Raw genomic sequence first — 27,506 nt, 5'->3', positions numbered from 1 at the left:
TGCACAGGTGCCGGTGGTGATTGCACTGGAGGTGGTGGTTGTGCTGGTTCCGGCCTAACTGGAGGTGTCAGCCTACTAGGTGTCAGTGATCTCTCATGCGTGTGCAAGGCGCCTGGTATATGTGCGTGCGAGAAGCCCGGTATAGGAGTGTTGTGAGGAGTCTGTGTAGGGCTCGGTGTGCTCGGTGTCACTGCGGGTACAGGGTTCATAGTTACCGTGGAGTGTTCGGGGTAGTGGTCTGCTGCTCCTGCGGGCACCAGGTCGCAGACGGAGACTGTGTCCTCCCGCCCATCAGGTAAGACCACGTAGGCATACTGGGGGTTTGCACGTAGAAGGTGAACCCTCTCGACCAGTGGGGAGTATTTATTGCTCCTCACATGTTTCCGGAGCAGCACTGGCCCTGGGGATGTCAGCCAAGCCGGTAGGGTGGTCCCAGTGGCAGACGTCCTGGGAAAAGAGAATAGGCACTCTTGAGGGGTGGCATTGGTGGACGTACATAACAGGGAGCGGATAGACTGGAGTGCCTAGGGGAGGACCTCCTGCCATCGAGAGACTGGCAACCTTTTCGACTTGAGGTCTAAAAGTGTGGCCTTCTCCCTCTCCACCTGTCCATTTCCCCGGGGATTATAGCTCATGGTCCTACTAGTAGCAATGCCCCTAGCCAACAGGTACTGGCGCAGCTCGTCACTCATAAAGGAGGACCCTCTATCACTGTGGATATAGCAGGGATATCCGAACAGAGTGAAGAGCTGGTGCAGGGCTTTTATGACGGACGTGGCAGTGGTGTCGGGGCAGGGGATGGCAAAGGGGAACCGCGAGTACTCGTCGAGTCGCTGCTGCCATGTCGCTAAGCGATGTCTTGTTTAGACGGTGTTCACCGGCCGCAGGTACTGTCTTTTGAGGGCGTCCAGTGCCTCTTGGTAGGTCGGCAGGTCCCTGATAAGTGAGTAAACTTTCAGGGTGACCCTCGAGAGGAGAATTCTGTGCATAATAGCGGGCTCAGTCGCACGAACCTCCTCCAAGTATGGTTGGAAGCATGCAAGCGAGAGTTCAAAGGCAAGAGCTGCTTCTGGAGTTTGGGGGCCCAAATCCAATCTTTCTGGACATAAAATACTTTCCATGTTTTAAAACTTCCAGTCAATAAAATTGATGCACCATCAATAACTCACTGAGATGTGAGGTGAGATATCGGCTTTTATTGACTGGAAGAAAGAACAAGCAGCAATTGACCACCATGCTACATCCTGGAGACTGAGGGCAGGGCTCAGGCCTCAATCGCCTTTATCCAGGGGTCTGTGGGAGGAGCCACAGGAGCAGTCAGCAGGGGGGCGTGTCCAGTCAGGTTTATGTAATTCACCACAAAATCCACCTTATTATTTGTGGTAATATTACTTTGAACTTTTGAACTTTATATGTGTGTTGAGTTATATGAGCTATTTTGTACACTTTGGTCCAGAGGTGAATGAAAGCTACCTTTGACATCAGAATTCACACATGATAATCATATACTTGGAAATTTCTGCCTCTGGCCAATACCAAATTGCAATAAGACATTCCTTTGAAGAGTGTGCTTAGTAATTAAGCATTGATTGATTGATAAAGCCATAGTCCATTTGTGCTACTTTACAGGCTCGTTAGGCCTGGCTGCATTCCATCTGCTTCCAATATATTTTTCACCTCCTTGTATCTCTGCAGAGATTAATTGTTCCAGGAAAAATCCTGTAGGAACTATTAATCCAAGAAAAGATGTGTAATTACTTTTTCACATTCTTTTAGGCACCTTCTGTCCTGTGAGCAGCAGCTCCCAGTCCTTTGAAGTATGATTTAATTTCCAAATTGTCTGATTGAATATTAGTGCCTAGGGGACACAAGGAATGGTTTGCCCATGTCATTTATATGTAAAGGAAATAAGATCAGTTCACCAAATGAAAAACATTCTTTCTGGGAAATGGAAAACCTGAATAAAACTTATAATGCTTTGGATCACAGTGGCATTTTCAGTTTCTCATACCTATTATCTAATGACTTTTGGAAACAAAATTATGCATTTAATATGATAAACCTCTGAATGAGAACTAAAACACAGCCTCTGCTCGATTCTGCCCCTGAATTACGTTTAATGTGGAACATTACAAGACTTTATTTTCACACAAAAGAAAACACCATTGCATAAATTGAGTTTAATAGATCACACAGATGATCTGATCTGGAAGTGCAGGGTGCATTATTGTCAGCTTATTTTAGTTGTCACATCTCAATTTGAAGTTCAAGATTTCAAAGGTGGATAAGTATCAGATTTAATGCCCATTTCCAAGAGGGTAAACCAACATATGCTAGGATGAACTGGGGCTAGCCTGTAAGTGTTGCCACATATTCTGTCTCTAACTTGGGATGCTCCACATGTTCAGAAAAACTCAAACAGCAGCAGCAACAACAACAAAATGAAACAATGGCAATGCAAGCTCATATCTCATCCTCCCATCCATCCACCACCTCATGCCTACAGACAGGCCTCCAACCCCAGGGCAGGCCACCTCCAGGCCTTGGCCCTGGACTCTCAGACTCACAGACATCAGGCTTCTGATCTGTGGACAAGCTGGCCCAATGGCTTTGACCTTGAGCTCTTCCTCTGGACTTGGATGTTTGGCTTTGCTTTTCAGACATTGCTGACAGAGTCGTAGAAAAGTACAGCACAGAAACAGGCCCTTTGTCCATGTCAACCCAGCACCTACCAATCATAGATTTGACCTTCAGATCTCAACTTCCAAACTGATATGGACCTCTGACCCTAGTGAGCCCTTGTGACTCCCACCTTATGGATCTCTAGCCCAGGACTCGCCGTCTGGGTGGACCTTTGACCTGGAACTTGCCAACTTAGGGAATAATGTTCTCAGGATCTGCTGACCTGACCTCTGGGATTACTGGCTTTGACTATGGAGTGTTCCAACTTGGCCTGACTCTTAAACACAGACTCCTGCCCCTTACTCTTCATTTATTGTCTGTGACCTCCAGCTGTCCCTCATCCCCATTCTTAAACTCAACCTGAGCCCTAACTCTTCACTGAAACCTAAAAAAACAAAGAAGTAACATCGACTGGAGCTGCTCTCCAGGCATAAAAAAAAACTGTTGCTGATTAAACTAGAACAGTTTTAATGAGCTAGTAACTAATGATTTCTATGTGACTAATCTATTATGCAACGGTTATACGAAGATTTTGTTGAAAAATACTTTATTTTTCCAAACAGGTATTCATTTAATTTTTGCCAGACATGTCTTGTTATTGCTGTAATAAATAAATTTGCAGGCCACAGAAGCTGCATATTCCCACTTCCATCTATATTAAGAATTGACAGGAAGGAATCAAGTACATTTATGTCAACTACTTGCATTTTAAACAGTCTTGTTGACTTTTTAGTGTTCCAACAGTACAAAGTAAGTCCTGAACAAGGGTCTCAGCATGAAACATTGACTAACTATTCATTTCCATAGATGCTGCTTGACCTGCTGAGTTCCGCCAGCATTATGTCTGTGTTTGGATTTCCAGGACCTGCTCAATTGCTTGTGTAAATTAAAAAATAATGATCCAATTGGAAAGTGTCTGGTGTAGGATAGCTAATAGAACTGGTCATATTGGTTCCACCATCCATGACAGACTTGTCTGTTGAACAATCCAATTTCATCTGCTCCTCCTCTAGATTCAAAACAGAGGACGTTAAGAGAGAGGATTTATCAGAGTAATAGTTGCAGAGTTGTTTCTTTCCTTTCTGTCCCCAGAGTAAATTAGTTTTCAAAATGTATCTTTTAAAAACAAATTTTCTTTTGTCCGAGGAAATTGCATTGAATTGTGCGACTGTTATGTAAATTGAATTTTGTTTCCAGAGAATATTTACTATAATGAAAGATTAAGTCATTGACTTGAAAAATTATTATTCACTCGGGTACATTTATAAATGTGTTTATGTGAAGATTTCTGCAATTAAGACTTTAAATGGATATCAAATTATCAATGATAATGATTAAAATTCTAATGTGATGTAGCTTGTTCACTTTTAAAATGCTTAATGTTTTTAGGACATTTTATTTTTTATAACATTTTAGTAAAGTGAAAATAAATGGCGTACAGTGCTATCTAGCTTTTCAGATTAATCATATGAGGGCATTTAAAGGGATGTCTTTTTTTTTAAACTTAATGAAGGTCAACCACACATTTTCAACAGTTTTACAAGTGAATAGGATAAGACCATAAGATATGGGATCAGTATTAGGCCATTTGGCCCATTGAGTCTGCTCTGTCATTCCATCAAGGCTGATTTGTTATCCCTTTGCCTTCTCCCGGTAACCTTTGGCACCCTTACTAATCAAGACCTATCAAGCTCTGCTTTAAATATACACAATGACTTGGCCTGCACAGATTCAATACTCTCTGACTAACGAAGTTCCTCCTCACCTCTGTTGTAAATGGATATGTCACTATTATGAGGCTGTGCCCTATGGTCCTAGTCTCCCCCACTAAAGGGAACATCAAGTCCACATCAACTCTATCTAGGCAGGCCTTTCAATATTCAATAGGTTTCCCCCCACCCCCACTAATTCTTCCAAACTCCAGCAAGCACAAGCCTAGAGAGACCTTCTCCCTTTCAAATTGCAAGGTGAATTCTATCATGTTATGATCACTGTCTTTTAAGGGTTCCTTTGCCTTAAACTTTCTAATCATATCTGGTTCATTACACAACGCCCAGTCTAGAGTTGCCTTTTCTTTAGTGGCCTCAGTCACAAGCAACTCTTTAAAAACCCATCTCGTAGGCATTCTACAAATTCCCTCTCTTGAGATCCAGCACCAACTTGATTTTCCCAATCTAACTGCATATTGGAATCCTCCATGACCAGCATACCATTGCCCTTTTTGCATACCTGTTTTATCTCCCGTTGTAATTTGTACCCCACATCCTGGCTACTGTTCAGAGACCTGTATATTACCCCGTTAAGGTCTTTTTACCTTTGTGATTTCTTAACTCTACCCACAAGAATTCTACATTTTCTGTTCCTATGTCACCTCTTTCTGAGGGTTTGATTACAATTTTTTTAACCAATAGAACCAGCCAACCCTCTGCCCATCTGCCTGTCCTTCGATACGATTTGTATCCTTGGATGTTAAGGTTCCAACTATGACCTTCTTTCAGCATGACTCAGTGATGGCCACAACATCGTACCTGCCAATCTCTAACTGTGTTACAAGACCATCTACTTTATTCTGTATTCTGCATTCATTCATATATAGCCGTTCAGGCCTGTATTCATCACCCTTTTCGATTTTTGCCCCATGTTGCACTTCAACTCATCCCAGTGACTGTAACTTTGCCCTGTAAGCTGCTTGTCCTTTCTCGCTGTCTCGTTCCACACTCTATTTGCCCTGTATACCAACTGTCCCATCCTCAGCATGATGACGTAAATAAAAACTTATTCTCTTAATTCAAGTTTAGAAAGACAAAGTTGTACTTCACTGCTAATGGCTTAAGTAATCATCATTATGTGGCATGTCGGATGACATGAGGGATTATGATTTTCCATCTGTCTTTAATCTGAGAAGTTCTGATGAGAACTTCAAAACCTTTGTCTGTCTATCCCTTTTAACTCATGAATGTCATGTGCTGTTGACCATGACTTTTTCTTCCACCAGTTTTTCCCATCACTGCAAGGTACTCCAGCTTTTCTTTCCTCAGTACGTGCCCCAGAAAGTTCAACTACTATTTCCTGATTGATGATATCAGTTCTCTTCTTAGTCCAATCTTTCCCAGCACATTCTCATTTGTTACTCCGTCCTTCCACAATATTTTCACCATTCACTATAAAAACCATATTTCTGCAGCTTTGTGTCTTCCTTCATTTTGCTTTGATATTGTCCAACATTCGCATCCGTGTTAGTGTGGAAGGAACTGTAACACTTTAACACTCTAAGTTTCATAGAAACCAGGCAATATTTATTTGGGGATAGGATAGAAATTTTTAGTTTTTGGCACAACTTACAACAATTTTTCTTGGCTCTTTCTTGAAGGTGGATATTTCATTTAGTTCTTCAACCTTTCCTGACAGCTTTAAATCTTGTTTTGTTTCTACTTATATTGAGCATTTCCAGTGCTTTGCATACTAATTTGAATTGGTCTCTCAGCTTAGTTTATTTAACCTGTACACTTCCTTTGCAAAGTCCTCGGATCTATACATTTACTCTTTATGTCACCTAACTCTACTTGTTTTATCAGCCCTCTCCTTTAAGAGGGTGCTGCTCATCTTGTTGTTCATTGGCTGGCCTGACAGATCTCCTGTTCTTCTAAGATGGTAAATTATCAGTCACTGTTGGAATTTGACTGTCAAAGTATGGAGGAACCATCACAAACTCCCTCATCCCCCGATGATCCTGTGATTTCAGTCCCTGAAGCCAACAAGAGAGCATCCTTCAGGAGGATGGACCTAGGGAAAGCATCCAGCCAAGCTGGGGTACCTGACTGAGTACTAAAGGCACGTGCTTTTTAACTGGTTAGAGTGTTCACTGAGATCTTTAACCTCTCACTTCGGCAGTCTGAGGGCCCTCCAGCAAGCTTCAATTATGCTGGTGCTTAAGAACAATGTGGTAATCTGCCTCAATGACTGTCAATCAGTAGCACTTACATCCACTGTGATGAAGTGTTTTGAGAGGTTGGTGATGGAACATATCAACTCTTGACTGAGAAGCATACTGGCACAACAGGTCCACAGCAGACGTCAATTCATTGGCTCTTCATTCATGCCTGGAAAATCAGGATTGTGAAGATGCATACATCAGGATGTTCTTCATTGACTACAGCTCAGCATTCGATACTATTATCTACTCAAACCTAATTAATAAGCTTCAAGCCCTTGGCCTCAATACCTCCTTGTGCAATTAGATCCTCAATTTCTTCAGTTGCAGTTCCCAGTCATTTTGGATTGGCGACGACATCTCCACCATGATCTCCGTTAGCACAGGTGCACCACAAGACTGTGTGCTTAGCCCCCTGCTCTACTCACTTTACACTTATGACTGTATGGCTAAGCACAGCTCCAATGCCATATTTAAGTTTGCTGACAACACCACTGTTGTTGGCTGAATCAAAGGTGGTGATGAATCCGCATATAGGAAGGAGATTGAAAATCTGGCTGAGTGGTGCCACAACAACAACCTCTCACTCAATGTCTGCAAGACCAGGGAGCTGATTGTTGAGTTCAGGAGGAGGAAACCAGAGGTCCATGAGTCAGTTCTCATTGGGGGACCAGAGGTGAAGGAGTCAGCAATTTCAAATTCCTAGGTGTTATAATTTCGGAGGACCTGTCTTGGGCCCAGCACGTAGTGCAATTACAAAGAAAGCACAGCAACCTTATCCTAGGAATTTGCAAAGAATGGGTATGACGTCTAAAACTTCGACAAACTTCTGTAACTGTGTGGTGGAGAGTATGTTGATTGGCTGCATCATACCTGATTTGGAAACCCCAAAAAACTTGAATGGGGAAAATCCTACAAAAAGTAGTGGATATGGCCCTTTCAATCACAGGTAAAGCCCTGCCCACCATTGAGCACATCTACACGCAGAGCTATCGCAGGAAAGCAGCAACAGTCCTCAAAGACCCCAGGACCACCCACGTTATGCTTTCTTCTCGCTGCTGCCTTTACAAGGAAGGTACAAGAGCCTCAGGACTCATATCAGGTTCAGGAACAGTTATAACCCCTCAATCATAAGTCTCTTGAACCAGAGGGGATAACTTCACTCACCTTCAGTAGCTCAATCACTGAGCTGTTCCCACAGCCTATTTAATGTTTATTGGTTGGTTATTTATCTATTCATTGTTATTATTACTAATTATTTTTGAAAGATCTTTTTGTATTTGCTCAGTTTGTTGCCTCTTGCACACTGGTTGTCTGCCCTATTGGTGTGATCTTTCATTGATTCTATTATGGTTATTGGATTTATTGAGTATGCCTGCAAGAAAATGAATTTCATGGTTGTATATAGTGATATATTTGTACTTTGATAATAAATTTACGTTGAACTTTGAATTATGCTGGGAGTTGTTTGACCTCTGTTGGGTTTTATCAGTAGGGCTTGGGTTGTTCTGTGAATCTCCAGTAGAGGTCAGTACAAGAGTGGCAGAATATTGCGTTACTTGTTTTACCAGTAACTTTAGAGGATTTTGCAGAGAGCATCTGTGGCAAGTTGGTGACTTCTCCCATTTCAGCATTCAAGCCCTAGTTACTCTCATTTGCCAATGTTGGGCCATCCACATAGATTGCATGCTCGATATCTGACCCCAAAACAGATGTTGGAGTATGGGATATTGTGGGCAGAGTTTGCCAGGCAGACAGAATAGAAGAATCAAAGCTGTGCTCAGTGTCTTCTTGAAGCAGTGTAAATCATCATAGACCCCTGGCATCCAGTAGCCAATGTTCAGATAAAGTAGAGAAGGAACATTTGATATGCAGTTGAGAACCTCTGCCAACTCTGATGCAATGTAGTGGAGGGAGGAGTCTAGGAGAGATTTTGTAATAGGAGATTTCATAGTTAGGACAACAGACTGGAAACTCTGTAGTTGCGAAATAAACTTTAGGATGGTATGTTGACTCCCAGGTGCCAGAGTCAAGGAAGTCTCTGACCAGTTACTGAATGTTCTTCAGGGGGGAGGGTTATGAGGCAAGATGCTGCCAGTGACCATGATGACTGATGGTACCATCCTGCAGTTCATGAAAATATTTCTTCTTCTCCTAATTTTAAATATACTTCTACTACTAATCGGTGTGAAGTTGGAGACTGTAACTTACATTTTGATAATGTGTTTTTCGGCAGACTAAGCAATGTGGTGCTTTTACTGTCTCTGAGGGAATTGGCCATGGTTGAAAGCGAAGTTGAGAATGGAATGTATGGCCTAATGGTGGAGTGTGAACCCATGATTGGCTCCAATTCTTGACCAATCTGCAGATTAAAGCGTCAGGCAAGATTGAAATCAATGAGGACAAGAGGCGAGGGTGACCGGGTATTCAGAGCTGTCTGCCTGCATTTGACCGGACTCTCTCTTCCTCTCACACTTCAGTCTTGGGCAAGGTTTGATTAACACGGATATGTGGATTGGACTCCTCTTTAGAAGACTCTGTGGTTCTTGTGTATTTCTGTTTTCTGGTTTCTCCTATTTTTTTTAATTGTTATTTTGTGCAAATTTGATCGGGATGGACTGGCTTTGCGGCCAGCAGTTAATGATCAACCCAGAGCTCAATTAAACTGAACTAATCTAAACTAAACTGAACATTCCTAGACTGTTTAAAGAATTCTGCAGTTTGATGTTTAATATTCTGCATGTTGCTGCTCATTTTTTGCTGTTTGCAGGATTTTTTTCTTTTTGTGTGTGTGTCGGGTGTTTGATGTTTCTTTTGAATGGGTTCCATGGTGTTACTTTGTTTTGTGGCTGTTTGGGAAGACTAATCTCAGGGTTGTATACTGCATACGTACTTTGATGATAAATGTACTTTTGAATCTTTAAGCATCCAGAGTTTGTTTTACATATTCCTTTACATCAGTCCTTTAACATCTTTGGACTGTTTTTACTGTGCCCATGGTCTGTTTTTTTTAATCAATTACGCTATTGTTTGTACTGTTGTAACTATGTGGTTTTGTGCAGGTCTTGTAGCTTTAGTTTTTGGTCTTGTTTTGTCTGGTGGATTTGGAGCTCCTTTCCGGACGCTAAGACAATAGCGTGATATTAATATGCAGCAGCCTGTCCGGACTCTGGATCGGGGATTGCCAAACATTATGTGGATTTTCTGGTGTAGTCTGTTTTGTCATGTGCTTTTGTGATATCATTCTGGAGGAACGTTGTCTCATTTTTTAACTGCATTGCATTTGTGGTTTCTAAATGACAATAAACTTAATCTGAATATTCATAACCACGTAAGAAGAAAGATCTTGCAGAGTAAATACAGGGAGTTAGGCAGAAGGTTAAAAAAGCAGGATCTCAAGGGTAGTAATCTGAATGATTTCTGGTGTCATGTGGTAGTGAGGGTATGGATAGGAATATGAAGCATAGTTGATGAGCTGGTGTAGTTAGGGGCAATTCAGTTTCTAGCTCCTTCCCTACTCGAACCCTTCCCTCTTCCAGCTTCCCCTGTACAAGAGGGAAGGGTTCTATCTGAGCTGGAGATGCACACAAAATACAAATGTGAATGGAACCTACACAATTGAGTGGTTTCTATAGCATTTGCAATGGGTGGATACATTAACATTGTTTGTTAAGATGATTTGCACTATCATACGGCTATTTCAAATCACCTTCCCAATGCTTAATGTAGGAGAGAATTTAAAGTAATTAGGAGGACAGAATGAACTAAAAATGATCCTAGGTGGATAAGATAAAGGTGAAACCCAAGATGGATGGAGTATGTTGAGAAGCTGGAGCGTGTCAGAATTAAGAAGGCGGAAATTGTTACGTATGTGTGGAGCAATACGGAAACAGAGTAGTATGATTAAACATTTTTTACTGAATCATGTAGGTAACAGTGCATGTTGTGCAACCTAATGAGCGAGTTACAAACCAGGCCAGCTGAGATAAAAACAAACATGCCAAAAGAGAGCCCTCTGCGTGTAGGTGGTCCAGTTGATTTACTGTGCAATGAATCCCACGTGCACTTGCTATATTCTTACAATCTGATATGGTGCAGAGTTATTTGATGTAATAAGGGCTGATAAATCTCTGGGGCTGAATAAGGTGTTCTAGGATGCTATACAAAAATACTTTATTGGGAAAATAATTTGTTACAGCAGCAACATTTAAAAACAGACTTAGCAATAATACTAAATAACAAAGTGTATAATATTAATAATGAAGTATAGAATAATAATATATACACAATAATTTACCAATGTGCAATAATAATGTACGAAATAATAAAGCAGACTATTGTACTAAAACCGACTTGGATAGAATTTTTTGCATAAGTGAGATACCAGAAGTTTGTAGGGTAGTGAATGCTGTTTGGATACAGATTTTTGCATAAGTGAGATACCAGAAGTTTGTAGGGTAGTGAATGCCGTTTGGATAGAGATTTTTGCATAAGTGAGATATGAAAAGTTTGTAAAATAGTGAAGCTGTTTTCCTTTGAAAAGGGCAGCAGGGATAAGGCAGGTAACTACAAGTTGGCAAGCCTTGCATCAGTGTTAGGAAAATTATTGCAGGTTGGAAGATCTAATACTATTGGACAGGATTTATCTGCATTTGGAAAGGCAAAAGCTGATTAAAGATCAGTCCTCTCCGCTCTCCCTCTCTGCTTTCTGTAGGGATTGAACCCTCCACACTTCCCTTGTCCACATGTCCTTCCACACTAATCTCCTCCCAGCACTTATCCCTGTAAATGGCAGAAGTGCTACATCTTCCCATTCACCTCCTCCCTCATCTCCACTCAGGGCCCTGAACAGTCTTTCCAGGTGAGGCAACAGTTCACTTATGAATTTGTTGGGGTTGTCTATTGTATATGATGCTCCTGATGCAGCGTCCTCTACACTGGTGAGACCGGATATAGATTGACCCGGCTTTGTTGAGCACCTCCTGTCCATTTGTAAAAAGCGGAATTTCCCAGTGGCCATCTGTTCTAAATCCTATTTCCATTACAGTTCCAACATGTTGGTCCATGGCTGCCTCTTCTGCCAAGATGAGGCCACTCTCACGTTGGAGGAGCAACACCTCATATTCTGTCTGGTTAGCCTTCAACCTGATGGCATGAACATCGATTTCTCTGACTTCTGGTAATTTTTCCCTTCCTCCTTCCCTCCTCTTCATTTCCCCATTCTGGCTTCTTGTCCTCCCCCTGATGCCCCTCCTCCTCTTTCTCCCATGGTCCGCTCTTGTCTGCTATCAGATTCCTTCTTTTCCAGCCCTTTGCCTTTTTCATTTATCACCTCCTAGCTTCTTATTTCACCCCCCTCTATCCCATCCACCTGGCTTCAGTTATCACCCTCTAGCTTGTCCTTCTTCCTCTCACCATACCACCTTGTTCTGGCATCTTCCCCCTCCCTTTCCAGTTCTGATAAAGGGTCTTGGCTTGAAATATTTATTCATTTCAGTAGATTCTGCTTGACCTGCTGAGTTCCTCCAGCATTGCTCTGTTGCTCTGGATTTCCCGCATCTGTAGCATCTCTTGTGTAGCTGATTAAGGATGGCCATCATTGATTTTTGCAGGAGAAATCCTACCTTTCAAATTCAGTTTGAGTTTTTTTTGAGGACGTAACGAAGAGTATTGATAATTGCAGGGGAGTAGAGAAGGCATTGGACAAGATGGCGAGTCCAATGGTAGGCTAGTTAAAGTTGAGGCAAATAGGATCCAAATTAAGTTTGTGATAGAAGGCAGATGAAGAATATGGAATGATGCTTTTCCTATTGGATGTCTTTGAACACTTGTGTACTGCAGAAATAGGTGCTGAGATTCTGATTATTTTTTATACTTGTATTACAGATATATATGTAAATGTAGTTGGTATGATGAGTATACTCACAGGAGTAGAGTCATCTCAGGAGTTTATAAAATCATATGGGGTATGGATAAGGTTGGCAGACATAGTCTTTTTCCCAGGGTTGGAGAGCTCAAGAGCACAGATACAAGATAAGAGAGGAGCAGTTTAAGAGAGGTAACTTCTTTACATAGAGAATGAGCTACCAGAAGCATTGGTCAAGGTGGGTACAACTGCTACATTTAAGACGTTTACGTCTAATTTCTTACTGAGAAGGTTTGCAATCATACATGGAGTAGAAGGGTGCTTTTTTGTTTGGAGGCTTGTGTCAATATATGACAGCTTCACAGCTCACTTCAGCTCACATTGCATTTTGCTGGACAGAAACTATGAGCAAAAGACTCAGGCCTTTGTTTTTTTTTGCATCTATATCCCAAGGTTATGGGGGATAGTAACACTTTAAGTAGTGTTAAAGTAGTAACACCAAAATAGTTTAAGTAACACTTAAGCTGTTGTTCTGATTATAACGTACTGTACTGGCTCACCCAGGAGGATTCAAAATAGAAACCTTTTAAATTTGGTTTAGTACCACACTTAGCAGTGTACATAAATTAAAGTACTGTGAAAAGTTTCACAGCAAAGTACTTGAAGTATTGAATACCACATTTTAAGGAGTGCTATCTAGAAAACATTCCAGTTGTTCCATGCCCCAGGCCTCATGGCTAATGAATTAACTTCTATTCATGATACGATATTCAACACTCTGCTTCTCCCAGGTAAGTACTAAGAAGCTGAATACTTTTAATGCCGCAAAGTCTAGTTTTAAACTTAAAGGAATGTGGCTTTCATCTATACCAAAGGCATTTACAGGATTTTTTTTAAAAATCAGGGATTGTCTGAATCTAAAGTTGCCAGATCAAAGAAAGCTTTTTTCAAGTGGAAAGTTAATGGCAAGGTGAAATGGAAACATTATTCATAATTTCTTTTACAATACAAAAAAAATGAGCAGTGGTCCAAAGACTGTCAATAATTTTGCTAATATTAACAGCCAGTGAACATTTAGATGGTAAACGTAAACTAACAATAGAATTGCAGTACAGGGTTTGGCAGAAAGTTAGTGGTTTGATAATCTAGCAATGATCAAAGCCATTTTCTTTAAATAGAGGGGCAAATTAAACCAAAAGACATTAAAACACTTCCTGCTTGCACCTTTGTCTGCTAGTTGTGTTCAAAAAACAATATTAGTTGTCAATTTTCTTAAAGCACATGGAATCAGCTGATGGCCTTTCCTTGCTTCTCAGATTATGTATACTGCTGTTTAAGCACATTCAAAAGAGCTCAGAGCAGGAAGTACTTTTGTATAGTAACACAAACAAAATGCTGGAGGAACCCAGCAGCTCAGGCAGCATCCATGAGTAAATAGTTGATGTTTCGGCCGAGACCCTTCTTCAGGACTGAGGAGGAAGGGGGGAGATGGCAGAATTAAAAAGTTGGGGGGAGGGGAAAGAGTATAGGTGATAGGTGAAGCTGGGTGGGAGGGAAAGGTAAAGGGCTGGAGGAGAAAGAACCTGGTAGGAGAGGATCATAGGAGAATGGGAAGGAGGAGGGGGCCCATGGAGAAGTAACAGGAAGGTGAGAAGAAGTAAAGATGAGAGTGGGGAATAGAGGAAGTGGGGATGGGGCATGGAATTTGTTTACTGGAAGGAAAAATTGGTATTCATGCCATCAGGTTGGAGGCTACCCAGGCTGAATTGCTGTTGCTCTGAGGGCGGTCTCACCCTGGCAGAAAAGGAGGCCATGGATTGACATGTCAAAGCAGGAATGAGATTTGGAATTAAAATGTTTGGCCTCACTTGTGATGGAAGGTGTGGATGTACTCGACCAAGTGGTCCCACAATTTATGATGGGTCTCGCAAACGTAGACGAGGCTGATGAGCCCAGAAGATTCGAAGGTGAAGTGTTGCCTCATCAGACCAGGAAGGACTGTTTGGGGCCCTGAATGGAAGTGAGGGAGGTGGTGTATGGGCAGGTGTGGCACTTAGGCCACTCGCAGAGATAGGTGCCGGGAGGGAATCGCAGAGGGAGCCAACCTCTGGAAAGCGGGGAGAAGAGGGAGGTAAAGATATGTTTCGTGGTAGTGTCCCTTTGGAGATGGCAGAAGTTGTTGGAGGATGATACGTTGGATGCAGAGGCTGATGTGGTAGATAAGGAGAAGAAGGACTCCATCATTGTTAATGTGGTGGGAAGATGGGATGAGTGCAGATGTATGGAAAATGGTTTAGATGTGGGTGAAGGCAATATCAAAAGTGGAGGAATGGAAACCTCATCGTTTAAAGGAGGAGGCCTAGGACAGAAAGCCGTGTCCTTAGAACCGATACAGCAGAGATGAAGAAACTGAGAAAAGGGAATAGCATTTTTACAGGAGATAGTGTGGGACAGATACAGTCGAGATAACCATGGGAGTTAGTAGGTTTATAAAACTAGACATCTCTACTATGTCTCCAGAGATGGAGGCAGAGAGGTTGAGAAAGGGTAGGGACGTGTCAGAGATGGACCAGGTGAATTTAAGGCACAGTGGAAATATGAGGCAAAGTTGATCAAAATGAGAAGATCAGCATGGATATGTGAAGCACTGCCAATGTAGCAGAGGAAAAGTTGGGGAGAATAACCGGGGAAAGCTTCATACATCGATCCTTCTACATTGCCAATGAAGAGGTAGGCCTTGCTGGGGCCATTTTAGTGCCCATGGCTACCTCTTGAGTTTGGAGAAAGTGGGAGAAGCCAAAGGAAAAATTGTTCAGAGTGAGGACCAGTTCTGCCAGATGAAGGAGGGCGGTGGTGGAGGGGGATTGGTTGGCTCTTTTGTCAAGAAAGAAGCGGAGAGCTTTGAGGCCTTCTTCATGACAAATAGAAGTGTATAGTGACTGAACGTCCTTGGTGAAGATGAGGTGGTCAGGGCCAGGGAATTGAAATTTACTGAGGAGACTGAGGGCACGAGAAGTGTCAGGGATGTGGATGGGAAGGAACTGAACCAAGGGGGTTAGAATAGAATTGAGATATGAGGACACAAGTTCAGTAGGGGAGGAAAAGGCGGAGACAATAGGCCTAACTGGACAGTCTGGTTTGTGGATCTTCAGTAGGAGGTGGAAGCCAGGTAAGGGGAACTATAAGTTTGGTGGCACCGGTCAGGAGTTCTCCACAGTGGATAATGACAGTTATATTCCTGTAAGAAATAGGTTTTTCTTGCTACTGCTTATTTTGAAGTCTTTTTCTCCCCATCCCAATTATCACAGACTGTAATGTGATTTATTTCATGGCATGTGGCACAGATTAATCACTTTCATTTACTGGAGCAGATTCTAAGATCTGAATGGATCTTACCCTAATGCTCTTAACAAGTTCTCTGGATAAAAGATGCCTTTAGTTATTATTTGAGGCTAAGGTGTACATTCAGTGGCCACTTTATCAGGTACAGCTGCACACCTACTCGTTAATGCAAATAATCACGTGGTAATCACAGCTACACACTTACTCATTAATGCAGCCAATCACGTGGTAGCAACTCAATGCATAAATGCATGCTGACATGGTCAAGAGGATCAGTTGTTGTGCAGACCAAACATCAGAATGGGGAAGAAATGTGATCAAAGTGATTTTGACTGTGGAATGATTCTTGGTGCCAGACAGGATGGTTTGAGTGTCTTAGAAATGTCTGGATTTCTGGGATTTTCATGCACAACAATCTCTAGAGCTTACATAGAATGGTGTGGGGGCTAAAACATCCTGTGAGCAGCAGTTCTGTAGGTGAAAATGCCTTGCTAATGAGAAAGGTCAGAGGAGAATGGGCAGACTAGTACAAGGAAGGCAACAGTTACTCAAATAACCATGCATTACAACTGTGGTGCACGGAATGCAGAACACATTGAACTTTGAAGTGGATTGGCAACAGCAGTAGAAGACCACACTGGGTTCCACACCTGTATCTGCGTAAGTGACCACTGTGTGTAGTTGTCTTCAAATTAAGAGAAAAAAGGCAGCACAAATCAGGTATAGGCAGGTGGGAATAAATGAAGTGCTTATGAAATTAAGAAATGCAAGAGAACACGAAAGAAGGGAATCAGGAGGGCTAAAAGAAGGCATGAGGTTGCCCTAACAAACAACGTGAATGAGAATTCTAAGGGATTCTAGAGATTTGGTACGAGCAAATGGATTATAAGTGACAAAATTGGTCCTCTGGAAGATTAGAATGGGAATTCATATGTGGAGTCAAAAGGGATGGAGGGAGATCTTAAGTTTTTTAAAAATCTGTATTACTCAGGAGATGGGTAGGGTCTATGTAAGTGAGGCAAAACTATATTAACTTCTTGGACCCTATGTAGATTACAGTGGAGGAGATGTTAGCTGTCCTGAGGCAAATTGGGATGGATAAATCCCCAGGTCCTGACAAGGTGTTCCCTTGGACCTGCGGGAGGCAAGTGCAATGGGTGAAATACCAGAGGATTGGAGGATAGCCAATGCTGTTCTGCTCTTTAAGAAAAGTTTTAAAAATAAACCAGGAAGTTATAAGCTGGTGAGCCTGGCATCAGTTGTGGGAAAGTTATTGGATGGTATTCTTAGGGACCAGATATATTAATATTTGGATAGACATAGACTGATTAAGGATCATCATCAAGGATTTGTGCATGGTAGGTCATGTCTAACCAATATTATAAAGATTTTCAAGGAAGTCGCCAAGGAATTTGATGAAGGCCAAGTAGTGGATGTTGTCTGCATGGGCTTTAGAAAGGCACTTGACAAGGTCCCACATGGGGTAGTAAATTGAATTCGCCATTGGCTTTGTGGGAGAAGCCAGAGAATGGTAGTAGATGGTTGTCTCTTTGACAGGAGGCCCGTGACTAGTGGAGTGCTCAGGGATCGGTACTGGGTCCGTGTTGTTTTGTGACCTGTATTAACGATCTAAATGATAATATGGTTAACTGGATTAGCAAATTTGCAGATGACACCAAGATTGGGCTGTAGCGGACAATGAGGAAGGCTATCATGGCTTGCAGCACGATCTGGACTAGCGGAAGAATGAGCTGAAAAATGGCAGATGGAATTTAATGCTGACAGATGTTACACTTTGGTAGGACCAAGCAGGATAGTTCTTACACAGTGAATGGTAGGACTGGGGAGTGTGGTAGAACAAAGGGATTTGGGACTACAAGTCCATAATTAATTGAAGGTGGTGTAATAGGTAAATGTGATCATAAAGAAAGCTTTTGGCACATTGGCGTTCATAAATCAAAGTATTGAGTACAGGAAATGGGATGTTTTGAAGGCCTGATTTGAAGTATTGTGTGCAGTTTTGGTCACCTCCCTACAGGAAAGATGTAAATAAGATGGAAAGAGTAGAGAGAAAATCTACAAGGATGTTGTGGGTCTCAAGGACCTGAATTAAAAGGAAAGATTGAATATATTAAGCCTTTATTCCTTGGAACATAGAAGATTGAGTGGATATTTGATAGAGGTATACAAAATTATGAGAGGTATAGATATGGTAAATATGATAAGGCTTTTTCCACTGTGGTTGTGTGGGACTAACCAGAGGTCATGGGTTAAAGGTGAATGATGAAACATTTAAGCGAGCATACAGGGAAAATTCTTCACCTAGGAGATCATGAGTACGTGGAACGAGTTTCCAGCACAAGTTGTGCATGTGAGCTCACTTTCAAGGTTTAAGAAAAGTTTGGCGAGGTTCATGGATGGGCTAATCCACCCATCTCTTTATTTCTTTGTAGGTAAACTTTACTTAAACAAGCTTGCTTATTATTCCAAATGTAAGATGTTAAAATTGAATCTAAAGAATCAAAGTAGGTCTTAGGAATAAAAATAGGTAAGGCCTGAAAAAGATATAAAAATCTAGGAAGAATCTTCATTTTAATCGAATTAATTTGGCCAATTAGGGATAAAGAAAGAGGAGACCATTTAGAAAGCATCTTTTTCACATAATTCAATAAGGGGTTTAAGTTTTCTTTAAATAAATTCTTGAAGTTTTAGTAATTGTTACACCTAAATATGTAAATTGACTTGTAACAACTTGGAACGGAAATTTGGCATTTGGTGACATTAGGTCATTTAAAGAAATTAGCTCACTTTTATGTAAATTCAGCTTATATCCTGAAAAAGAACTAAACTGGGAAATTAAAGAAAGGACCGAAGGTAAAGAGGTTTCAGTGTTTGAGATAAGAAGTAAAATATTGTAGCGGTGTGCTACATGCAGTGCTAAAATTACGACTCGGAGTCGGTAACTGCAGTCGAAGAAAAACTTCATTCGAAATACCCAGCCTCGCTTTTAAGCCTCCCTCAACCTGCCCCACCCCGTGGCGCAGAGGCTCCAAAGCTCTGTGCTCGCAAACCCCCATAGGCTATCTCCCTTAGCCGGAAAGCTGGCTAATTGTGAGCCGGTTAGGATGTGCCAGGAAATGGGTCACCACATAACCCCCCCCCCCCAGAACCAGCGATACACCCCCCAATGTCCACAGTCTGGGCCGGACCCTGTTTGGGAGGTCAGCCTCTGCACTGCGGTGCCGGAAACTTGACCGGTTGCGCCAGGTCCACATGGGCCGGTTTGAGTCGGTCCACCGTGAAAACCTCCTCTCTCCCCCCAACGTCCAGCACGAACGTGGACCCATTGTTCCGGAGCACCGTAAACGGCCCCTCGTAGGGCCGCTGTAGCGGTGGCCAATGCCCGCCCCTTCGTACAAACACAAACTTACAGTTCTGCAGGTCTTTGGGTACGCAGGTCGGGTTCTGCCCATGCTGCGAAGTGGGTATGGGGGCCAGGTTACCGAGCTTCTCGCGTAGTCTGCCCAGGAATGCTGCGGGTTCTTCCTCTTGCCCCCTTGGGGCTGGTATGAACTCCCCAGGGACGACCAGTGGCGCGCCGTACACCAACTTGGCCAATGAGGCGTGCAGATCGTCTTTGGGCGCCGTGCAGATGCCGAGTAGGACCCAGGGAAGCTCGTCCACCCAGTTAGCTCCTCGCAGGCGGGCCATGAGAGCCGACTTCAGGTGACAGTGGAAACGCTCCACTAGCCCGTTCGACTGTGGGTGGTAGGCAGTTGTGTGGTGCAGCTGAGTCCCCAAAAGCCTGGCCATAGCTGACCACAGGCTGGAGGTGAACTGGGCGCCTCTGAACTGGGCCGGCACACCAAAGCGAGATATCCAGGTGGCGATCAGTGCCTGGGCGCAAGATTCGGAGGTGGTGTCGGTGAGCGGGATCACCTCCGGCCATCTTGTGAACCAGTCCACGATAGTCAGGAGGTGCTGCGCTCCTCGCGACACTGGCAGGGGCCCCACGATATCCACATGAATGTGGTCGAAACGCCGGTGGGCAGGGTGGAACTGCTGTGGTGGGGCTTTGGTGTGCTGGTGTGCCGCTGCACCTTGGCCGTCTGGCAGTGCATACACGTTTTGGCCCATTCACTGACCTGCTTGCGGAGTCCGTGCCAAACGAACCTGCTGGAAATTATCCGGACAGTTGTCCTGATGGAGGGATGCGCCAAGTTATGAATGGAGTCAAAAACGTGTCGCTGCCAAGGTGCCTGGATGACGGGACGAGGCTGGCCGTTGGCGATGTCACAGAGTAGGGTCCTCTCACCTGGGCCTATGGGGAGGTCCTGGAGCTGCAAACCGGAGACTGCGGTTCTGTAACTCGGAATCTCCTCACCTGCCTGCTGTCCCTCTGCCAGTGCTTCAAAGTCTACCCCTTGGGAAAGGGCATGAACAGTAGGGCGAGAGAGCGCATCCGCCATGACATTGTCCTTACCCGAGACTTGCCGGACATCCGTCGTGTATTCAGAGATGTAGGACAGGTGGCGTTGCTGGCGGGACGACCAGGGGTCGGACGCTTTCGTAAACGCAAAGGTAAGCGGTTTGTGGTCCGTGAACGCGGTGAAGGGCCGACCTTCTAGGAAGTACCTGAAATGCCGGATTGCCAGGTAGAGCGCCAACAGTTCCCGGTCGAAAGCACTGTACTTGAGCTCGGGTGGCCGCAGGTGTTTGCTGAAAAACGCCAGGGATTGCCAGCGACCTGTGATGAGTTGCTCCAGCACCCCACCGACTGCCGTGTTAGATGTGTCCACTGTGAGGGCGGTAGGGGCGTCCATTCTGGGATGTACTAGCATTGCGGCATTCGCCAAAGCTTCCTTCGTTTGAACGAAAGCGGCGGCGGACTCCTCGTCCCAGGTAATGTCCTTGCCTGGACCGGACAGCAGGGCGAACAGGGGGTGCATGATCCGGGCAGCTGAAGGGAGGAAATGGTGGTAGAAATTGACCATACCTACGAATTCCTGAAGGCCTTTGATCATGGTGGGTCGGGGGAAGTGGCGGACTGCATCTACCTTAGTGGGCAGAGGGGTTGCCCCATCTTTAGTAATCCTGTGGCCCAGGAAGTCAATGGTATCGAGTCCGAACTGGCATTTGGCGTGGTTGATTGTTAGACCGTACTCACTCAGTTAGGCGCAGAGTTGATGGAGGTGGGACAGATGCTCCTGATGACTGCTGCTGGCTATGAGGATGTCGTCCAAATAGATGAACGCGAAGTCCAGGTCCCGTCCCACCGCGTCCATTAACCGCTGGAACGTCTGTGCGGCATTCTTCAGGCCGAACGGCATGCGGAGGAACTCGAAAAGGCCAAACGGGGTGATGAGAGCCGTTTTGCGGATGTCGTCAGGATGCATCGGGATTTGATGGTACCCTCGGACGAGGTCTACCTTGGAGAAGATCCATGCGCCGTGCAGGTTTGCTGCAAAGTTCTGAATGTGCGGCACAGGGTAGCGGTCCGGTGTGGTAACCTCGTTCAGCCTGCGGTAGTCGCCGCACAGTCTCCAGCCTCCTGTCGCTTTGGGCACCATGTGCAGGGGGGAGGCCCATGGGTTGTCGGACCGCTGGATGATCCCCAATTCCTTCATTCTCTTGAACTCCTCCTTCGCCAGTTGGAGCTTGTCTGGGGGAAGCCGCTGAGCGTGGGCGTGGAGGGGTGGTCCCTGGGTCGGGATGTGGTGCTGTACGCCATGTCGGGGCATGGCCGCTGTGAACTGCGGTGCCAGAACCGATGGGAAATCCGCCAGGACCCTGGTGAAGTCGTTGTCGGACAGCGTGATGGAGCCGAGGTGAGGGGCTGGCAACTGGGCTGCATCCAGGGAGAATGTCTGAAAGGTCTCGGCGTGTACCAGTCTCTTCCTGGGCAGGTCGACCAGTAGGCTGTGAGCCCGCAAAAAATCCGCACCCAGAAGCGGTTGGGCTACAGCGGCCAGTGTGAAGTCCCACGTGAACTGGCTGGAGCTGAACTGTAGCTGCACCTGACGGGTGACATACGTCCTTACTGTGCTGCCGTTCACGGCCCTCAGGGGGGGACCCGGTGCCCTGCTGCGGGTGTCGTAACTCGTCGGAGGTAAAACGCTGATCTTGGCACCGGTGTCGACCAAAAACCGGCGTCCCAATCTTCTGTCCCACACATACAGGAGGCTATCCCGATGGCCAGCCGCCGTAGCCATCAGCGGCGGCTGGCCCTGGCGTTTCCCGGGAACTTGCAGGGCGGGCGACAACGGCGGGCTTCTGCGCCCCACCGCTGGTGGTAGAAGCACCAGTGTTCGTTGGGCCCCCCACCCCTGCTCCTGGGGTTGGCGGGCTCTGCGGCCGGGCCTGGACTGGTTTGCTGCTGGGAGCGTGGCTGGGTGATCTGTGCGATGGACGCCCCGCTCACCTTTTTGGCGTTCCACAGCAAGTCCGCCCGGGCTGCCACCTTCCGGGGGTCACTGAAATCCACATTGGACAGCAGCAGGCGTATGTCCTCGGGCAGCTGCTCCAGGAATGCCTGCTGAAACATGAGGCAGGGTGTGTGTCCGTCAGCCAGAGACAACATCTCATTCATTAAAGCCAATGGAGGTCTGTCTCCCAAGCCATCCAGGTGCAGTAAACGGGCAGCCCGCTCGCGCCGTGAGAGTCCGAAAGTCCTGAGGAGCAGGGCTTTGAATTCCGTGTACTTGCCGTCTGCCGGGGGCAACTGTACGAACTCCGCGACCTGGGCCGCTGTGTCCTGGTCGAGGGAGCTCACCACGTAGTAGTAGCGGGTGTCTTCTGAGGTGATCTGGCGATCGTGGAATTGGGCTTCAGCTTGCTGGAACCATAGGTGAGGTCGCTGTGTCCAGAAACCCGGCAGTTTCAACGAAACCACATGAACAGAGGCGTCGTCAGTCATTTCTGGTCCAAAAATCGTTTGGACCGTCGGGGTCACCAATTGTAGCGGTGTGCTACATGCAGCGCTAAAATTACGACACGGAGTCGGTAACTGCAGTCGAAGAAAAACTTTATTCGAAATACCCAGCCTTGCTTTTAAGCCTCCCTCAACCTGCCCCCCCGTGGTGCAGAGGCTCCAAAGCTCTGTGCTCGCAAACCCCCGTAGGCTATCTCCCTTAGCCGAAACGCTGGCTAATTGTGAGCCTGTTTGGATGTGCCAGGAAATGGGTCGCCACAATATCATCAGTGTATAATGAAATTTTATGAGTCATACTTTCCCTTAGTATACCAGAAATGTCCTTAGACTCTCGAAATGCTATTGCTAAGGGTTCTATAGCTAAAGCAAAAAGTAAAGGACTAAGAGGGCAACCTTGTCTAGTTCCCCGCTGTAATTTAAAGGGCTTAGAAATTTGAGAGTTAGTAATAACCTGAGCGGTAGGAGACAAGTAAATTAATTTAACCCAACAAATAAAATTAGGCCCAAAATTAAACTTTTCTAAGGTCTTAAAAAGATAATTCCACTCAATCCTATCAATGGCTTTTTCTGCATCTAATAAGCACTCTGATATTTTTTTGGATGGTGAATATATCACATTCAACAACCGACGTATATAAAAATGTGAGTAACGATTTGATCATTGCCGAATGTCCCTGTGGTGCTTCCCATTCCTGCCCTTCTCCATTCCCCTTTTCCCAACCATGATCCTCCTCTCCCTGCTTCCTTCCCATTCTCAGTCCACAATAGAGACCCATATCGGAATCAGGTTTACCATTACTCACGTGTCATGAAACTTTTTTTTTGTGTGGCAGCAGTACCTTGCAATACATAAAATTACTATTGTACTGTGCAAAAGTCTTAGGCACCCCATGTATATGTACCTGTGACTTTTGCACAGTACTCTATTTCACAGTATATTACCCTGAGATTCATTTTCAAGGTAAGTAAATGGTAATAAATATCTGAAAAATACATAGAGGAAATAAATAACTGAATGTAAAAGCAAAAACATGGAATTATGGAATCAGCCAAGTTAGCATTTTGAAGAAAGACAGGTTAAAATTCTTAATGGCATTCAATTCTTTGCAGGAAAGTAAACTTTTTTTTTCCAATTATGAAATGCATCTTTTATTCATTATCTGTGTTTTTGCTTCTGATTTTATTACATACATATAAATGGAGATTTTTGTCTTTAAACAACATTTGAATAGCAAACCATAAAAATTGAACCTAAACAGATATTGAAAATGTGTTCTTTATTTGTAGTAATTCTGACAAGCTATTAAGGAAAATGCAGTATTTTCATAATGTATAATAAAGTCACACTGAAAAGTAAAATAATCTTCTGTATTAGCTATGTATGTGTTAGTCATGTTTGGTGTTGATTTTTACCCCAATTATGGGACCTTTGTTCATGGTATTTTTAATTATACAAGCAGACAGTTCAATAAATAGCCTAACTTTTTAACTAGCTTCCACCTGTGATCAATCCTAGATATTATCTGGAACTCATTTTCCTCTTCGGAAGTCAATCTGGTCCAACACTGTTTAAACATTCAATTCTCATTTAGTCTCTGCTCTCTCAAATCTACAGTGAAAATGATTTCATGAGGAAAAGTACTTCATAAATGAGGGCCTTTAACAATTTTCATTTAATGGGTTCCAAATTGGCAACAATATGCATACACAAGTCACACAGACTGGCTCATTGACAGGAGCACCAGCTAATGCCAGCTGGAAGTAGGCAAGTCATTATATCAATTGTTGCTTTAACATTTGACAAATTGGACATCACAGCTTCAGTGCATACTCTTTCTTAATACTGTGTTGGTGAGCTTGTGTTCAAAACGGGGAACAATTCCTCAAGGACATGATCACTAATTGCAAATTAGTCTCTGAAGGATTGCTAACAACCATCGCTCCAGTTCCTCACACATTCTCAGTTTATAGAATTGTAGAACAAGGATTCATTATCACTGTAAATGGTGACTGGATTCATCATGTATCTGATGCGTCTCACAGTCCGCCACTCGCCCCCACAGCTGTATCGCCATCATCCTACTGCTGTTTCTAAGGAGTACATACGTTCTCCCCAAGATCGAGTTCAGATTTCCTCTTACAGTCCAAGGACTTGCTGGTTGTTAGGTTAATTGGTCATTGCAAATTGTCCCATGATTTGGCCAAGGTTAAACGGCGGGTTGCTGGGCTGTGACTCAGAGGGCTGGAAGGGCCTATTCCGCGCGATATCTCAATAAATAAATAAATTTCTTCAGACATAGTGCGCCATTCAAGAAAATGCAGAGCGTTCTAGCTGCAGCAGCTGTGAGTGCTTTCATTCTGTGATAGTCCATTTCCCCACCTGCAGTTGGGCTCCCAACACCCAAAACCGAACTGATCCCGCCAATTATGAACTCTCTTTCAAGGACTCTTCAGCTCATGTTCTTCATATTTATTACTTGCTTGTTTGTTCCCTCTCTTTGTATTTGCACAGTTTGTCTTTTCCACAGTTGTTGTTAGTCTGTCTTTGTGGTTTTTCATTGACTCTATTCAGTCTCTTCATTGTTGCCTTGAATGCTCACAAGGAAATGAATCTCAGGGTAGTATATGCTTAACATTATTGTACTTTGATAATAAGTTTACTTTGAACAGTAAATCAAAGGACAGCTACTACATGACATGAGCTCACTTTTGATGACATTGTTCTACAGTCTGGTATGCAATCCCATACATACATGCTGCTGATGTGTAAGGAATGTTATGCACCATAAAAGTTGAGGTGTGCTCAAATAATGATTCCACTGTATGGAGCATTCTACAGCAGCCAGTATTGTTTGACAGAAGATTCTCAAGGTTTATGGTCGATATGCCTTTTCCTCTAGAATCTCAGTGACGTGAACCACTGTTTGGTTCAAACAGTGAGTTTATATGTTTATCCCATTGATACTGCATCATTTGGATAAGATTGTATTTTGGCTTTAAAATAAGCATCGCCAGAGCATATGAAAAGTATAAATTGGTCAGTTATGTACTGTAAGTCATAATTAATAACAGGCAATAATTGAATAATTGCTCTCAGAAAAACGATTTGAAATTATCTTTGTTTCTTCAATTGCAATTGAAACAATTCAGATAATAGAGTGAAAATTTTGTGATTAGTTAATGTACATTCATGAGATACTCAAAGTATGGTGTAAATCAGAAGATGCATTGAGCTAAATAGAACATTTAAAATTGCTGTGGTTGGCAGTTTTTGGATAGAATAATATGGCAGTGAAAAAATAATAAAAGCTGATGTCAACAAAAGTAAAAACTGTTGGAGTATTCTGCAGTTAAGTGAATATAGCAGATACTAATTCAAACAGGAATCAGTCTTCAGTTCTAAATGTGGATAGTAAATTGCAAATAGTAAACTGAAATCAAAAGCCCACTGAGATATGATTTGCAAACCGCTAAGACAATGGGGTTGTGTTAATTGGCCTGCATCATACCAGGCAACATGGATAATTAATAGTTTTTTGTGTACCCAGGATATATGAGTACCTGGAGAGTCCTGACAACTTTAATTTTGGGTGTCTGGCTTTCTGAATTCTGTATTCAGAAGGTTTGGGTCTTTGATCATTCAGAGGTGTTTTCCACAGTAGGTATGTAATTCAAAGCCCAAAATATTGAAATAAATGATGTAATTGTAGTTATTGAAATTGTATTGAATCACCTGCTGTTATCTTTGACCTTAAGGCTATTAAAGTGTGAGGTATTCTTGGGTTTTGTGAGCCTGTGCCAAGAGGGTCTCGAGAATGTTGTCTGCTTGTTGTGATGAATAAAGACTTGTATATCTCCAGCTTCAGTGTCTTTCAGGTGACTTTGATCACAGTCACAACAAAACATTGAATTGAAGTTGTTCTATATGCAATAGAGCTGTTCTGCTTGAAAAGGTGAATTAATTACCATTCCAGTAGAGGTGGGGATTCCTGTGGTAGAATGTCATAAATCTAATGTTACTGTACTTACTGCACTGAAACATAATATCAGAGCTTTAGAATGGTCCACAGACTTGTATGAAATTATTAAGGCATTGAAATAATATTAAAAAATTGTGTGTTTAGCTGTTGGGTTTACAAGCATGCTTTTTCTAGGTAAAGAAGAAATATTCTGAGACAATTACTGGATGTAGAATCGATCCCAACCAGGTAACTAACAACATGGGATAAGATTTCCTTTCTGTGGATTATGTAACAAAATCTACTGGCTGTTCAAAACAAATAACATACAAAAAAAGAAGCGTTTTTCCTACAATAATTTTTGGCTAATTTTAAGATCCTCTGTTATGCTGCGTGTTATTCACAAGGACATTGACTTAACATAATTTTCTTGACAATTGAGGTTACTGACATTCATTTAAATATACCGATGATGTAATATAAAAGATGCTAATTCTTTTTGTAACATGTTCACTTGTGTTAAGACCATAAGATATGGGGGCAGGATTAGACAATCAAATCTGCTTGCCATTTCATCATGGCTGCTCCATTTCCTTCTCAACTCCATTCTTCTGTCTTCTCCTTATCACCTTTCACACTTAATCTCTGTTTTAAATGGACATCCCTTTATTTTGAAGCTGTGCACTCTGTTCCTAGATTCCCTCACCAGAGGAAACATCCTATTCACTTTCATTCTATCCAGGCCTTTCAACATTCGATAGGTTTTTATGAGATTTCTGCCCCCCCCCCACCCCA

The 27,506-nt window shown here is 43.4% G+C and overlaps 1 protein-coding gene across 3 annotated transcripts in view; it reads left to right on the top strand.

Annotated features, from left to right (window-relative positions):
- Positions 1 to 27,506, top strand: part of LOC132404807 (protein FAM149A-like) — a 101,240-nt gene that overhangs the window by 11,088 nt on the left and 62,646 nt on the right. The window contains exon 1 of one of the 3 annotated variants that reach the window (XM_059989313.1): positions 8,995 to 9,104. The exons of the other annotated variants lie outside the window; for them this stretch is intronic. Within the exon in view, the coding sequence (XP_059845296.1) occupies positions 9,010 to 9,104 (95 nt within the window). The 5' untranslated portion in view covers positions 8,995 to 9,009. Of the gene's footprint in view, positions 1 to 8,994; positions 9,105 to 27,506 lie in introns of those variants that run through there. 3 annotated transcript variants of the gene reach the window in all.

Source organism: Hypanus sabinus, chromosome 14, assembly GCF_030144855.1.
Source record: "Hypanus sabinus isolate sHypSab1 chromosome 14, sHypSab1.hap1, whole genome shotgun sequence".
In the NCBI taxonomy this organism is placed as follows: Eukaryota; Metazoa; Chordata; class Chondrichthyes; order Myliobatiformes; family Dasyatidae; genus Hypanus; species Hypanus sabinus.
This window is presented reverse-complemented; position numbering and strand designations above follow the sequence as displayed.